We start from the raw sequence: 17,071 nt of genomic DNA, 5'->3' as shown, positions 1-17,071 counted from the left end.
AAAATCAAGATAGAGTGCTCAAGAAAAAATAATACTCGAGCAAAAATAGTATAATCATTACAAACAAACAAATATATATATATAATCATATCTCCCTTGTTTTTGTCTCATGACGTCTATTTTTGAAATATAATCATTAAAATATACATCTTATCTCGTCATAAAAATAAAGAGCGAATAACATCCATAATATCCAATGATACAAATTGATTGAATGAGAATAACGTAATCGTAAGAATAGGATGTATTTCTACAATTATTCGAGCTGCAATTATATCTCGATCAAAGAGAACGTTTTCGACTTACCATCACTCACCATGTGAGGACAGATTCTAGATCCTTGCCCAAAGACGAGCTCACACTGTTTGTTTTCCGAATAATCCTCACCAGGTAATCGACCATTCTGTCTCTCCATCGTTTTGCTTGGTTCGTCTAGCAAACAATTGGCATATCCGGCTCTAAAACAAAAATTGCTACTTGATTAAAACATTTCCGATTCTATGGACTTTATGCATGTTCGTTGCGAAAGATAGTATGTATTTCGACGTTCGATTCACATATTCAATGAGTGATACTTTTCATGCTACAATGCATAAAATATAATACAAGAGGTACGAGAAATGTACCTGTATATCTTTTAGAGGTTCGTAAAACGGTATTTTTAAGAATCGACCATGATTCCTTTCGGTCCCTTCGCTGAAAAACTCACGATCTTGCTTTTCCAATTAAATTAAATCTGTCTGAATTGCGTTTTTTGGAAAAAAAAATCGACGCATTTAACATAAATTAAAAATTTTAGATGCTTTATTCCTGACTTTATCATTCGCACTTAGATCATGATTGAAAAAGAAACATCCTTAATACACATTTTAAATTATTCAGAGGGTGACGACAATTTAATTAATTGTCCGATTGAGATATAATTTATTTATTCGGATAATAAGTATGATAAATAAAACTTTAATTTGATCCGATTAAGTTTATTTAATGCGCAATATATCTATCTGTTATTAGCTTGCAGAAACATGCAGGGTATCTGACCATCAAGCGCATTTTTTTTATAAATTGCATATTTTTTTTCTGGGCAATTTTGAATCGATTTTTTTCTCGATGAAAAGACTCGAGAACTACACTTGCAGCTTTCGAGTTATGTAAGCTAATATTGCAATTGAAAAACTTTTGGAAACTAAATTTCAGGGTGAAGATGCAATCGGCTCAAATTTGAATCGAACAATTACAAAGAATATTAATTTAAGATGATAGTATTTTATAATGATAGATTATATTGCAGTCACATTTCTATTTATATTTTTCTAGTTTTTTGAACAAAACACGAAAAGTTATCAAATTAAATACAATAATTTATAGAAACATACATAGAAACGTATGTAGAAAACTTTTTTTAAATTTTACATTAAAATTAAAAAATTTTCCACATAAATAATTGTATTTAATCTGAAAGCTTTCCATGTTTTGCTCAAAAGACTGAAAAAATGTATAAATGTGATCACAATATAATTTATCATCATAAAATACTATCATAAAATATTCTTAAATAATGTTCTGTGTAATTGCTTGATTCAAATTTGAGTCGAGTTTCATGCTTGAAACTTTAATACACACCGATAAAATATTAACAATAATCGAAAAACTTTATTTACTATTATTTTATATAATCAGAATAAAATTTTCACTTTAAAAATAAGACGGCGACCACAATGGCTATTGATGGATTAAAGATTTAGTTACATCGCAGACGATAACAGAATAGATCAACTTAGAAATCAACTTAGAGACAAAACTTGATGTGGCATTAAATACTGTACGAAGCACACAGAGGTCAATTACTAACGATCTCTCCTTTTAGAATGCTCCAACACGTCATTTATAACCGAGTTGTATGCCAATTAACTCATGACTGACTCACTCGAGAAATTCGGTGACATAGTATCGGGAACACTTGGACCATTCCCAGGGAAAAGTATTATCGTCCAGCATGCGGGACATCACATTGTGTACACCCGAACGATTCCTGAAACCTGCGCATTTGGCATCGTCGTCGTGCGGCATGTTGAGCCTGTAATTCATTCCCAATATTTTTTCCAAGTATATGTTAAAACAAGAACAGTTACCATGTCGAAGTCAAACAAGAAAGGAAGAGAAAAAAATCCAAGTAAGATTGAAATTATATTAATGGGGAAAAAAACATATCTCATATGATGAATGCAATTAGCAACAAGATCTCATGTAAAGGAGACACTCTATAACTCGGTACATATGATGCAATGTATAGGTTGCAAAGAATAAATAAATTGCACATTATGACCAATGACTAATACTTACACGTGACCAATCTCGTGCGCGATGGTAAACGCCGCAGCTAATCCATTGTCCTGTACGATGGCGCACGAAGATCCTGGCGAGCACATTCTACCCAATTCGGCTAATCCCAAAGTATCGCAACGCTTTTGACCCGGATTGTGGCATAAATTTTCTCTAAAAATTTACTTTCCATTTACATCAATATACGTTGAATAATTATTGAATCGTACATATTCTTTGGATCTTGATTTTATGTATACGTGTGTATGTAACAATTATTATTTATTTGGATAAATTTGATATCCATATAAAAAATAATTTGGAAAATTTATCATTTACGATTATTTAACGTTGTGTCATATTAAATATTAACTTCTTAAATAATTAAAAAAAACGAAATTTTAATTTTATAATCACTTATAATTAACCAAGAGATTTTACTTAACTTTGTTTTATACAAGTTTTATATAAAAAAATATTTTCAACGACAAATTTTATATCGTGTAAAAAAATATATATTTTTATAATACAGATTTCTCTCTCTAATACAAACCTAGTTAAAAGAAGTGCAGCATCGTGATGTTCCGGTGAAGGTTCATCCGGATTGTTGCGTTTCTGCCACTGGCAAAATTGTTTTAACATTTCTGCCGCCGCGATTCCATCGCTTCCGCTATGCTTGATACCAAATACCTCGTCAGTCTTGATAATCTTCATCACAGCTATACTCACTGGATTGCCGATAGACTGATCCTTATAGATACGTGAAACCTATCAAAAATGCAAATAACAATATATAATCTCGCAATTTGCAATTATATTGCACGTATAAAAATTTTTGTTTAATAAACTTAATTACTTTGCACATATAAAAATATAAATAATATAACATATAATTAATTATTTTGCACATATAAAAAATTTACTTAAATTGATTTAATAAACTCCATATTTTCATACGATTTAATATTTTTAGCAAGTTCTTCGATATATCTGCAGATTGCACTTTTCTTTCTAGAATTTTGATCTTTTTATATAAATGAACAGTCATCTACATATAAAACTATTGAAACAAGTGCAGTTCATTAGAAAGAGTACATTTTAAAGATATTATTTCATACAATTATAATTATATCAATATTCAAATCTAATTTAATTAGGTGCGATAGCTACGACCAACACACAATTAAAATGAAACGTATGTAAAAATATTGATATAAAATGTAAAATATATGCATTTATATAATTCTTGAGAACAATTTAATTCTCTTAAAATGCGCAAAATGACGAAAGAAATCGATTACCGTAAAAAAATATATTACAAGTGTATAATTTTATTAAAAAAAAACATATAATGCAAATATTTTGCGGCTGCATGGATGTAGCCAATGCAGCCAATGCAGCCAATGCAGAAAATGAAATTTGATCATCAGAGAAAGATTGGCAAAGTACAAAGACGTTGAAAATTATATATAAAAGTTACAATTGCACTTTAGAAATGAAAGGAAAAATTGGTGAAATAGATTGGAATGATTGTGTGTGTGTGTGTGTGTGTGTGTATTATCACACGGTCAAGTAAATTTTGGGTGGTTAACATCATAAACATGAAGTATCCATTTCAAATTTTTCTGCTTTTTCATTCATGAAAAAATCATGCGTCTTAAAGTTGATTAATAGTTATTGAGAAATATGATTGAATCATATGATTGAATGAACGAGGAGGAGCGTAGGTTTGTGAAAGCAAACTCCTCGCAGGATGTTGCCCCCGCAAGGTAAGGTGTGGCCTTCGCGTGGGATATATAACTGTGGCGTAGCGTATTCGATAATGACCGTTATAACGAGACTAATTGTCGAATTATATTGAACGGATATTTCTCAATTGCTTTCTTTTTTTTTCTTTCTGTATATGTGTTTATCAGAAATTTATTTCTGATGAAAAAACATAAGCATAAAACATATACACACACAACTCACTTTCTTCTTTTCATTTTTTGGCGAAAATTATCCTTCTCTTTTGTCGATGCATTTGAAAATTGTCGCATCATCAGTAATAGTGTTTATTTCACAAGAAAGCTTTGCGAACCCAGACATTTTGATTGTGATGAAACTTTAGACACATGTAGGAGGGGTAAATAGATGAATTTAGAAATTTTCAGTTGCGCCTAAAAACGATTCTAAAGGATGAAACTACTTTTCATATGCAGAGCGACTTTTTACTTTTCTCGATATATCTGGAAAACTATTCGAAATAGCGAAAAATATTTTATACAAAAGTTTCATAATTAAAACACCTGTTTATAACGACATTAATAAAATTAAAAAAAAATAATTTTTAAAAGAAATCTGTAAAAAAAATTATTTTTTCCATTTCCTCCTTTCATGTGTGTAAAGTTTTATTAAAATCAGAATTTCCGAGTTCGCGAGATTTCCTTGTCAGTTTATTGCTGCATGCCCTTTTTTTACATTATAGTATTTTTCTCTCTTTACAATTTTACAATCTGACAGATTCATCTTTTCTTAGACCGATATAGAGAGAAATATTATTATCGCAATCTTTTAATTTTATTAATACTACATGTTTTTACAACAAAACTTAAATTAAAGTCCTCTCTCTTAGAATCAATCAAATGTGCTTTCCATTTTCTCTCTTCCAAAATTTACGTTTGAAAAAATTATATTTGTCAGCAATTTTTTATCTTCAAATAATTATAAAAATACTTCAATATTTTTTCGCTACCGAAACAATCTATTTTAAATTGTTCATCATCAACAATTATTATTACAGAAGAAGAGAGAGAGAGAGAGACTGAGATTACGAGTTGAATTGTATTACTTTATACATATACACAGACACAGACACACAACACAACAAATCTATATATATATCTCTGTAACATGGATGTAAGAAACGTGTCAATCGGTAATCTTTTATGAAAAGACATAAGAATATGCACCTAAATACGCGTTATTGTAAAAAATATCAAATTGGAATGTGAGGAATTATATATCCAAGAATAATATATACCTACCGTGCTCATTAAGACAAGAATGTAATTGACTAAGCCGCTGCCATGATATTCCACCATTTTCGCGTCTGCCACCACCATGATCTCGATGAAATATTCACGCGGTAAGGCTCGCCGTGGTCTCCACGTTACGAAGAAATCCGAATCCATTTTTGGATCCTGAGTGTACTCCTCGTTCTGATAGCTGCGTTTACGTTACACATTATAAAACCTGAGATTGAGATAAAACGTACATAAATGCTTTTACACGCACGCTTTTACACGCACTACTTTTACGACCATCTATTTTACGCTAATTCTGGTATCTTGTCAAGAGATTTTTACTTTGGGGATAAATAAGTATCTGAATTGAAAAATCTCTCGATAAATTTTTGGTATTAAAAAATGCGTAATAATTACGCTCGGAAATGTATATTTCGAATAAAATGTACATTGTGTGTATGTGTGTGTGTGTGTGTGTGTGTTTCCTTTTTTTAAATATATATGCAAAAAATTTGCATATTCGTTTGTATCTATACCTGTCGTCGTAATCCACCTTTTGGAAAAAATCCAGACGGTGCTTGCTCTGTTCTGCGAATCGCTCGTATTCCCGTTCTTGTTGCTCTCGTTCCAGTGATGCGGTTTCTTTTCGTGTCATCAATAATGATCTTCGTTCTCGCGAATGCGCTCCGACATAAACTTTATGAAAATTATCGTCCATTAACATGGGCCTGTCATCTGAATCATAATCTGTAATATATCAATAATAATGAATACGATGGAATCAATTTTTTTTAAATTTGTGTTAAAACTAAAATTACATCAAAATTACACATTTGATTTAATTTTTATACATTGACGGAATGTATCTCAAAAACATTGTAAAATTTCTTAGATTTAAAACAGTGTTATTGTCTGCGTTAAGTTGTATTATTGTATGTGTCGTTGTTACGAGCAACATCGAGAAATATTGAGGCAAATAAGATCTTTAATTGCAAGATTGGATATGATTTCAAAAAGATTGAAACACCGTTTTAAGATCGGATAAGACTCGAACAAATTCGGAACGCGCGAAATTGTTTTCGGGGAACATCAAAAATATCAAAGTCAGTATAATTGTATTGTCGCACATTATAAATTCGAGATGAACGTTATTAATCAAAATAATCGTAATAATGATAGATAGGTAGAAAGAAGACAAAAATTTCGAACACAAGTAGAGTATCAACGGCTTCGTTTTGTGAGCAAAGTATGCGCGTCGCCAAGCTGTCTCGATGGAACGTCAGAATTTGCCTGAGGGAAGACGTAAATGTGCCTGAACCTGTTTTGAGATACAGGTGGTCGTGCGAGTATACAGCGAGTGAAAAAAGACGACGCGACGTCTTTTCCTCAAAGTTTCATTTGAAATCTCGTGTGGTCTCGCGCGATCATACGTTTCGAGCTTCGAAATATATCGACGTACGTTATATATCATGAATCGAATCAACGCGAATACGTATATCGCGATTGCGATCGTGACCGTGATCGCGTATAAAATGGAAAATAAATGAATATTCTCAATGTATGCACCTTTATGCGCATACACGCGTTACCAATCATGGCTAGTGTCAACAGCACATTAGTGGTGAATAAGATATAACGAAATCGTAAATACATGATAACAAAACTAAAGTTATTTCGAAATTTACATCTATATCTAGTACAGTTCGACTTACCTATCACACCACAGTTGTGACTCTTAATTTTATCTTCGGGAATATTAAAATTAAAATTATCATTCGAGTTGGACGCTATCGCGGGTACGCGATAGATTGCGTGTTGTAACGAAGATTCAAGAGAATCCTTGTCGTCCTCGCGCCAATATTCGGTAGGCTTAATAAAGTAGCTTCCCATTGATGTTTTCACATGACCAGTCTGGAAATTGCGACAAAACTTGTCAAATATATACATATGTATGTATGTATGTATGTATATTTAAAGTCTGATAATATTTTACATCCGAGCAAGAGAGGACAGAGATGTAATTGATTACAACATGTATGTTGATTATGTCATAACAAAAAAATAATATTTCAACCGATATATAGAAAATATGTATGATCGATAGCAAAAAAGGAAATAATTCTGTGAAGAAATAAGCCGAAATTCTGGAAACAAATTTTTCTTTTTTTTACGAGACTTTGCTCCCGAGAAAATTGAAAAATTAATATAATTAATTAATTAATTACAAAACGTATTACGACAGTTGCTTATTTAAGTAAACTTATCAACAATTAGGTATACGCACACACACACACACACACACACACACACACACACACACACATTTTAAAATTATTTATATAAATGCGATACATTTATAACTGTTATTATATAGCTGACGGAATATTGCACACATTGCACGTTTACATGAAATAAGAAGAGATTTAGTTTTCGCTTATTTTTTAAGTAGCGGCGACTTATACAGATGCTATTAGAAGAGTGTTATATTTACAAACGAAGCGCCATTCCGTTGTTATCCTATCCGCCAACCGCGAGGTATACGTTAACTTCTTGATTATACATTTTAACGGAGATGAACTCTCTCATCTATTTATTTTTCCAAAAGTACTCGCGCACTCTACGAAAGGAACGGCGCTAGACTTCACTTATTTCAAACACTTATTTTCAACACTTCTAACTTCTCTAGTACATGAAAAAAACATATTTGGATGTGTACTTTAATATTTTACATATAATAAAGAGAGAGAGGGAGAGAGAGAAAGCTAGCCAGCCAGCCAGCTAGCTAACCAGCCAGCCAGCTAGCCAGCCAGCCAGCTAGCCAGCTACCCAGCTAGCCAGCCAGCTAACCAGCCAGCCAGCTAGCCAGCTAGCCAGTTAGTTAACCAGCTAACTAGTCAGTCAGTTAACCAGCCAGCCAGCCAACCAACCAACCAGCCAGCCAGCCAACCGACCAGCCAGCCAGCCAGTCAGCCAGCCAGCCAGCCAGCCAGCCAGCCAGCCAGCCAGCCAGCCAGCCAGCCAGCCAGCCAGCCAGCCAGCCAGCCAGCCAGTCAGCTAATCAGCCATTTATCAATGAGATTGTATTTGTCATAATGATAAATACATAGATTAGAGTTAAATAGATAGCTATGAATGAAACTTTACATGACGCTGACTACAAGTACCGCCGACATCAAAAGCAATGCAGCTAGTCGTATGATGTGCTCAATTCGCTTGTGTTTGCAATTTGCATTTTTGTGGGCAAGCGTCTTCTCTAGTCCGCACAAGGCACAAAGACGGACTTGAGCATTACCGAGAACTGCTTGGCAAGAACGTCTCTCCGTCTTTTTTTTCTCATCTGTTCGTTTCTTACCCTTCTTCTCATCCATCTCCCTCTTTTGCTTTTTTAAACAAAATAACTTGGCTAGTAACGACCTCGTTATTATTCGATCAAAGAAAATCATCGACCTTTCGGCGATCAATAGAATGTGATTCGTCATTCACGTCATTCGATAAAAATGGCTTATTAGTTGCCTTTATTATGAGATGTTTTCAAAATTTTTCATTCTACAAAAAAATACTTATATTTAAGAACATTTAAAATATGCTGTGTCAGGATACATTCTTTTTATATATCTTATAAAGTATCATCACAAATTATCTCCAATATCTCCAGTATTTGTGAAAATGTCACTTTTCAGAAAGATTGAGTTTCAAAGAAAAAGTAGTTGTTAAGATTTATTATAAATGAACCATATATAATAATAGATTTTAAACGTTTTCTTGCAAATATCCCTGCAAATTTTATGAAGAAGCAATATCGGATCATGAGTAAGCATACTCTGTTGCAACCGTTTGCAACTGCTTGGCAGACTATAAATACGCTGACCGTATATCCTATCCTTCGCGGCTATAGCTCCAGGCATGTTTTAAAAACCAACGCCCGCATTTTGTTTATGTCGTTGCAATTTGTTTTGACTCGCTTTGACGTGTGCTTTCACGAACATCCGTGTTTATACTAACTGCTAAAATATCAGAATGCAGTCGCGAGAGAGAGAGAGAGAGAGAGAGATTTGAGAAAGTTATAAACGAGCATAAATAAAATACCGAGAAAAATACGGTCCAAACGGTGCTAACGAGAAAGAATTATACGAGATATCATACATGCATAATGTTTCACGTGTAGAACTGACCGTTAAATTGAAGGCGACTGAGTTCCCCGACTAAAGTTATCTTTATATTTAGGTTCCATTTAATACGCATAATATATCGTAATAAAAGGTGAACTCTCTCTTTAATTTAAACATCCTGTACAAACAGAGACAATAACAGACACTGTAATAATTTAATGAAATGCAAAAAGACACGCGCCTGTGTGTGTGTGTGTTTTGTATTTTTTTCAATAAAATTTGATAATCCCTTGAGAACAATTGATTTTTCTCTCTCTTAAATTGATCTCTCTTACAAAATGTAGGAAATAATGAACAATATTTTAATTCACTTTATTTCGTAAAAAATGCTTTAAATTTTATGAAATTAATAATAACATTAACATTACTACTACTACTACTACTACTACTAATAATAATAATAATAATAATAATAATAATAATGATAATGATAATATTATAAGTATACAGAAACAAATCTCGCGTCAATATTTTTATTAAAGTACATGTAATTATTTTTATCACATTACGATTTTTTATCAATCTTTTCGCTTTTACGTTTGATATTAAAAAATATCCTATTTCAGCGGTTTTTAGCTGAAAAAAGGAAACAGTAATAGTATAAAATATATGATCGAGACAGAGAGAGATATAAAAATTGTATCCAATGTCTTTAAATCTTCAATTTCTAAAGTCTATTTTTTGAAGATGAAACGATCTTCATTAAATTGCGCCGCGCGAGATGTCATTAAAAACAAAATATTTCCAATTAATTCCGCTTATTATATTTTACACATTTCTATCAAGGTCATCAGGTCGATCCAAAACTGGTCATACCGGCTCGAGTCAAACTCACAGATTTGCGTTCTTATAATACCGTGTCGTATCCCGAAAATCAATGTAAAGTTCGTTCCACGGTAAATCGGATGTGATTAACGTAAATATTTTAAGATTTAGCAAAATTACATTCAAAACATATTATTGTTATATCACGTGCTATTTTTTTCTTGAAATATAAAGATACAAAACATTAATTAAAAAATTATAAATTATTAAAATAATAATGAACCTCTCTCTTCCCCTTCTTTTCCCACGTAATCACTAAATTTATATGCACGAACAAAATCGTAAAGTGTATAATATATATTTTAATCAAAACTAATGTAAAAAAATTAAATTAAATTATTTAAATATATTTAATTATGTTGGAGAAAATAAGGTTGATAAGGTATAATGTTGGTGAAGATATAATGTTGATTTTAATCTTTAAAGACTCTAACTTTTCCCTTAAAAATATTCAAAAAACAAGAAATTTACTTTTGTACTTAGATTTTTATTAAGTGTAATTTTATGTTTAGTATGTATTTGTAAGCATTCTTATATTTATAAAAACAAGATAATTGTTAATTAATATCTCCATTCGTTGTCATATGTCGTATGGAATATTTTACTGGCGATAAAAAGTTCAAAAACTCGAGTTTTCCCAACAGCGTAATCTACTATTATGATTCGTGACTGAAATTTAAACAAATAAAGAGATACACGATGATTACTGAATCGCGCAAAATTAAACATCTTATATTTCTCGTCACGCACGCGCGTTAATTCTTGACAACCAGTCATATGTCAAAAGATACATTAATTTGATTAGGCGCGTTTATACAAAGTTTATATTTATAAAAGTTCACTATCGGGTGTTATTTACACCGCAAATTCCTTGATTGCAAATTTCCAAATTTTTGATTTTTTTTAACAAAAATATCGAGACACAAATATATAGTGAATAAACAACTAGAAAACAAGAAATTTTTTACAAGCTAATTTTTAAATGAGGAAAAGTGACAAACATATTTTTCAATTAATTTTAAACATTAAATTATATTATACTTTAGTAACACTTAAAACTATTTGAAACTTATAATTAGTTTACAAAGATGGACGTTTTTAAAAATCGGTGATGAGCGACACCGGAAATTAATTATCAAAGAATATGAAGAATATCGGAAAATGTGATAAAGAGGGCAAATTAAAGTATCCGCGAAAGCGATCGCGCGATAGCAAATGAAATTCACTGTCTTTCAAATAATTAAATCGAGTGGCTAGACTCACTATCTAAAGTAAAGATATCAAGACTCGACTCAACCGGGTGCTTACTTCTTCCTATTTCTACGTCTGAAACAGACGGCCAATTGATTATTCTAACCTTGCCATGGCTAAATTAAAACATGACCTAAATCACTAGAAAGAATGTTCAACAAGCGAGAAATAAAAGTTTTTTTTTTCTATTTTATTTTCGCTTTTCTCGAAAAAGAAAAAACTTGAAAGAAGGTGCAAATTTCGAAAAAAGTATCCAGGAACTTTCGATAAAAGTGATGGAGCCAGGATACAAAGTTATCGATGCGTAAAAATATATTACTATTTTAATTCTTTCGATCTCTTACCGAGAAAACAATAATAAAAACTTTAATCTGCTTTTGTATAATCTAAATAATCACCGATAAAGACTACAATGCTAGCCAGAAATATATAGAAATAAAAGTGGAAAAAAAAAAAAATATATATATATATATATATATATATATATATATATATATATATATCTGTCAAAAAAATGTGATTATGCTAATCGATTCACGCTAGAATGTAATACAGATTGTTTTCTGGCAGATTTATCATTTTTGTAATCGATTGAAATTAACTGACTTGTGCGACGCGTATAAAGAATCGCGGGACGAGACGTTCTCTAAAGCTCAATCTGTGACTCACCATTCCGTGACAAAGGCTGACACTGACCGCTGAACTTGGATCGCCGTCGACTGACCCGCTGTAATAGCAACCCAACTGACGACCAGCATGTTCTCTTCTAGTTGTGTTCTCGCTTATATGCGTCACCTACGTCATCGTCGTGCAAGAAGTGTAATTAAAGCTGTCAATTAAGTAGAAAAATGATTGACTAGAACCGCGATTATAGCTCGTTTCGCTTTAATGCGCGTTCTTTCTCTGCTCTCATGCAAAGGTCATTGGCCCGATAATTTTATGATAATTGGGTATCGTTATAGATACATATATAACATGATTTAATAACAAAGACAGAGGGAGAGAAAGAGAGAGAGAAATGTTGCTCGGTCGATCCTCTACCTTTATGTCGGGAGATACGAAACTAGCATCGTGTGCTAATCGTAAACGAAATCGTCTTCCAAAGGCGGTAAATTCGTATTGCGGATGAGGATCCCAAACTTCGGCAGATGCATGTCGAAAATGACCACTATGGTGTCTCTTTGCCGTGGAAGATTCTTCGGCTAAAAACAAAAGACTTTATTTCAAGTAGAGCAAGTTACAAATTATATGAAAAAAGGTGATATTATGGAAAATGTAATGCTGATATTTAGCATCTTTAAATAATTTAGTATCTTTTAGCATTTCTCGTTATTATTGACGTATCTATCACATTTTTTATGCAGTAATATATTTTAATGCTTGAGTTTTTAAAGTATCATAAGTACAGATGCACATTTAAATAATTACATGTCTATGTCTATGTGTGTGTGTATGTATTAATTATAATTTCTTAACATATTTGTTTATAGTTTCGTGCAACAACAACAACAGCAATATAGAGATTATTCTCAAAATTGATACTGATTATATGCACTCGCTATCAAGAGCGTACCATTTAAACAATTAATTGTTAGAATGCATCATTTAATTATGCTTGAATAAAGTGACAAATGAATTTTGATATATTTATGCATATTAATCTTTTTAACTTTAGATATCATAAAAGTCAAGGCTAAATCACAGAATGACTCAAATATATGATATTGCAAAAGTAACTCGATAAATGGATTGTGTGTGTGTGTGTGTGTGTGTGTGTGTGTATTTCTTTCCCATAAATTATCAACTTTTAGCTTCAAACTGCTTATTTTACGTATGCGCATACATGTGTCACACGGTATAGCGTAATTATCGATGAAATATATTCGTCCAAGTATACATTTTTTATGCGTTTTTACGTCATTATTATTCAAATTATCTGACTAAAAAAAGTGACAACATAGTACTCGATTCACGAAATTCCATCTCCACGCGTTTATATATATATATATGCTCACATTTCGAAATAAATTGGAAAAAAGCATTGTAAAAGACCAAAATAGCAAGCCACATTTAATTTTATAATGTTTAAAGAAAATTTATATTAAAAAAAAATTTGTATTTAAATCTTTTTATAACTAACCCCTTTAATAAACTTTTAATTAAATTTTTTGTTAAATTTTTGTTAAATTAATAAACTTTCTTAAAGAAATAGTACACGATTATATTTTCTCGCCTCTCTTATTATTAGCATTATTTTCAAATATACATGTATATTTACACATTATGTATATATTTCAAATACTTACGTGGATCTTCGTATTGATTTTGACTAATTTTGAATGGTTTGACATACTCTAGATTATCCTTAGCGAACGGCAATACATTGATCGATGATGCGTTATTGTGTTTCTTCGTATTTTTTGTTTCCTTGGAAAACACTGGAATTATATTAAAAGAATAATTTATATCACACATATATAAAACACACTGTTTTCTTTCAAATTTGTTTAAATTTTAAGGTATTTGCTGTATTTTTAAAATGGTAATTGTTTATGCAATAATGAAATAGATGTAACAAAAACGTTAAAACGTGTCTAAATAAAATTTATTCATATCTTAATTTCATTAAACTAATTGCAATTAATATAAAAGTACAGGATATTTGTAAAATGTTAGATTTTAAGAAAGAAAAGTACCGTAACAAGTTTTATTATTGTTAAATTGAAATATTATTGAATAGTTAAATGCTGGCGAAGAAAGCGTATTGATAAAAACAAAAATAATGTAAAAAATCACTAATTTTTGTATTGACAGTTGTGTGTGTGTGTGTGTGCTAAATTGATCACGTTATAATTTCCTCAAGACACACGGTACATTAATTTTATTCTGTACTACAATACAAACTTTCGTATAAAGTTAAAAGTCCATAATAGTGCACATTTGTATCATTTGATTAAATTCATCAGTTGTCATGGTTATTTTCTTTAAATATTTTCGTAATGTGTTTCATGCGAATAATTTTAATAAATTAAAAAAAAAACTTTAAAAATCCGAATTTGGAAAAACTTAAACAATCGGCAAAAATTTTATTTTCTAGTCTCTTTTAATCTGTGTCAGTAAAGAGAAATGTGTCGATTGGTTTGAATTTTTTATTTTTCATTAATATCTTTCTTCTGGAAAAATTGATAGTAAATGATAATCACTACACACACATGCGCGCGCGCAAAATGATTTATTGTTAAATCTTAATTTTTTTTCTCAGAGAACAATTATCGATAGAATTCATCGAAATACAACTTTACATTTGAAAATTGAACGATAACTTATTACTTAAAACTGAGTAATTAGTTATTGCTTAAAGTTTATTTATTGATGTAAATTAAACATAATGGCACGAATAAAAAAATCGACCAATACATTTTATCTTTATGTGATTTTATGTATATCGATTGGGAGATTTTTCTGACAAGTTGTTGGTATAATTCTCAGACGAGCAATTTTCATTGTTATTATTGGATCTTATTATGTATGCGCGCGAGAATACGATTGTATCTGCGTACAATAATTTAGAGTTAACGCAAAAAGTAAGATATATATACGATAAGACCTTGAAGAAATTGTTCACGGAATAGCAGCAAGCATCGCCTTGTTTAATTATATCGAGCTCTACCTATAACATGGCCTCGGTAGTACACGAAACACATCTGGAGAAATACATGCACAGTTCTATAATTACGCATGATAGTTTTCACAAGAAGTATCGAATGTCAGTTCTGAATCACGAACCATGAGATAAACGTGAATGTTCTACAAACCGTTAAATTTTTGCAACACTGTGCTTTCGCCTAATATGCTCATAGTGCACAACGCGCGTTTTAATGAATGATTTCCTTGAGCAAAATATCAAAATCATGGATGATACGAAGAGCTTATTTATAATAAATTTACAAGCTTATAAATAACAGTTGCGTTGATTCATAAAATGTAAATTTGAGAAAAAAAATTATAAGATATGTAAAACACGTGCATGCTCTATTTCTCTCCTCTTCCCTCCTCCCTCTCTCTTTTTCTTTCTGTGTATGTTTTTTTGTTATAAAAATTTGTACGCTACTTTTATCTATGATGGAAAATATGTTATAAATATATTTAATAAAATTTTTTTTACTTTTACATTTAATAAAATTGTTGTTATATAAATATAAATACACACACACAAATTTATTCGATTCATATAAAAACGAGGAATCAAGAGAGAAATTTATTAATTGGCTCAATATGAAATAAACTTTATTTACTCTATTATCTACTAATTTTAAGTGTGCGTTATGTGTGCGCGTGTGTGTAATGGTATAACACATCATATTAATTTTAAATTATTAACTGTCGACTATTTATATTTTTCGCAATGTAATGGAATGTAATTGCAATAAAAATTACCATTTATATTTAATAATATGTTATAGCGTACAATATACGCTGTATATTTTCATACAATACAGTCTAAAGTAGAAATTCCAAGATGCTCAAGTACGATTAAAATTATATAAAGGGATGTTTATCGTAAAATACATCGTTAAAAATCCAATGCGTTAAAATGTTTACGTCTTTAGCACGTCGCATAATGGATTTTCTTGCTGTGCGAGACTGTTTGTCGAAACTGCAAATGGAGTATAATAATTATTATAGTTTCAACTTCCTGAGCTCAAGATTCATCTTACAAAGTATAATATTTCTGAAAATACTGTGGAAACGTGCCAAACGCGGCACTGTCGTTCCAAACAACACGTTTGTTTTGCGCAATGAAATTTTCACAAAAAATTTCCCTAATAACAACTATTTCCGTTTCATTTTCATAAATGTGCGAATAATGTGTGTAGACTATAAATACCTTTTAAATATAGAATACGAATAAAAATATATTATAATTTCCCGAATGAGTTTACCGTTGACGTTCCAAAGCTACTCCAAATAGTAATTAATATAGCAAAGTCAGATTACATATTTCGATGAAAATAACAATATAAAAGATGTAAATATCAAATCAGATTGCTCCGAGTTTATTTATAAATTTATGTTGCTTGAAGTAGAGGAAATGATAGTACGTAATCGCAAAACGTTCGATTAATTTCATTAAAATCCCAACCAGGTCGAGCTATCTTGACCTTTTAACTATGCCCAATGTTAAGTGGCTAATGTTTTTTTTTTCATTCTCAGAGCAAAGATTCGTCGTGAAAAAGCAATTTAAAGGACACGCGTGAGATAGAAACTTTTGAGAAAAGTTTCCACAAATTTTTATACTCGCGTCAATAAAACATTAATTGCTCGTTATTACAACTTTTAAAGTTATTAAAATTTTTAACATATATACGAATACTTTTAGACATATAAAACTTTTTCTGTATTTCTTAATGTTAGTCGGACGTTTTATATACCGATAATTTTCTTGATTGATTAATGAAAAGTCGAAATAATAACATAATTCCATCGTAAACGCAACAA

The 17,071-nt window shown here is 30.9% G+C and overlaps 1 protein-coding gene across 4 annotated transcripts in view; it reads right to left on the bottom strand.

The window, feature by feature from the left end:
- LOC145965534 (A disintegrin and metalloproteinase with thrombospondin motifs 9) overlaps nucleotides 1–17,071 on the bottom strand; it is a 38,937-nt gene that overhangs the window by 12,756 nt on the left and 9,110 nt on the right. For 3 of the 4 annotated variants that reach the window (XM_083089181.1, XM_083089184.1, XM_083089183.1), the window contains 10 exons: nucleotides 13,879–14,010; nucleotides 12,614–12,774; nucleotides 12,242–12,367; nucleotides 7,040–7,238; nucleotides 5,864–6,074; nucleotides 5,349–5,529; nucleotides 2,876–3,090; nucleotides 2,344–2,496; nucleotides 1,928–2,077; nucleotides 307–458 (listed from right to left, as the gene is read on the bottom strand). In XM_083089181.1, coding sequence (XP_082945307.1) covers nucleotides 307–458; nucleotides 1,928–2,077; nucleotides 2,344–2,496; nucleotides 2,876–3,090; nucleotides 5,349–5,529; nucleotides 5,864–6,074; nucleotides 7,040–7,238; nucleotides 12,242–12,367; nucleotides 12,614–12,774; nucleotides 13,879–14,010 — 1,680 coding nt within the window. The remainder of the gene's footprint in view (nucleotides 1–306; nucleotides 459–1,927; nucleotides 2,078–2,343; nucleotides 2,497–2,875; nucleotides 3,091–5,348; nucleotides 5,530–5,863; nucleotides 6,075–7,039; nucleotides 7,239–12,241; nucleotides 12,368–12,613; nucleotides 12,775–13,878; nucleotides 14,011–17,071) is intronic. The other variant, XM_083089182.1, reaches the window with a different exon arrangement.

Source organism: Camponotus vicinus, unplaced genomic scaffold, assembly GCF_025532165.1.
Source record: "Camponotus vicinus isolate PSW18456_S1 unplaced genomic scaffold, iyCamVici1.0 SCAF_14, whole genome shotgun sequence".
Taxonomy (NCBI): Eukaryota; Metazoa; Arthropoda; class Insecta; order Hymenoptera; family Formicidae; genus Camponotus; species Camponotus vicinus.
Note: the sequence above shows the minus strand (reverse complement) of the source record. Positions and strands in the feature narration are given on the sequence as shown.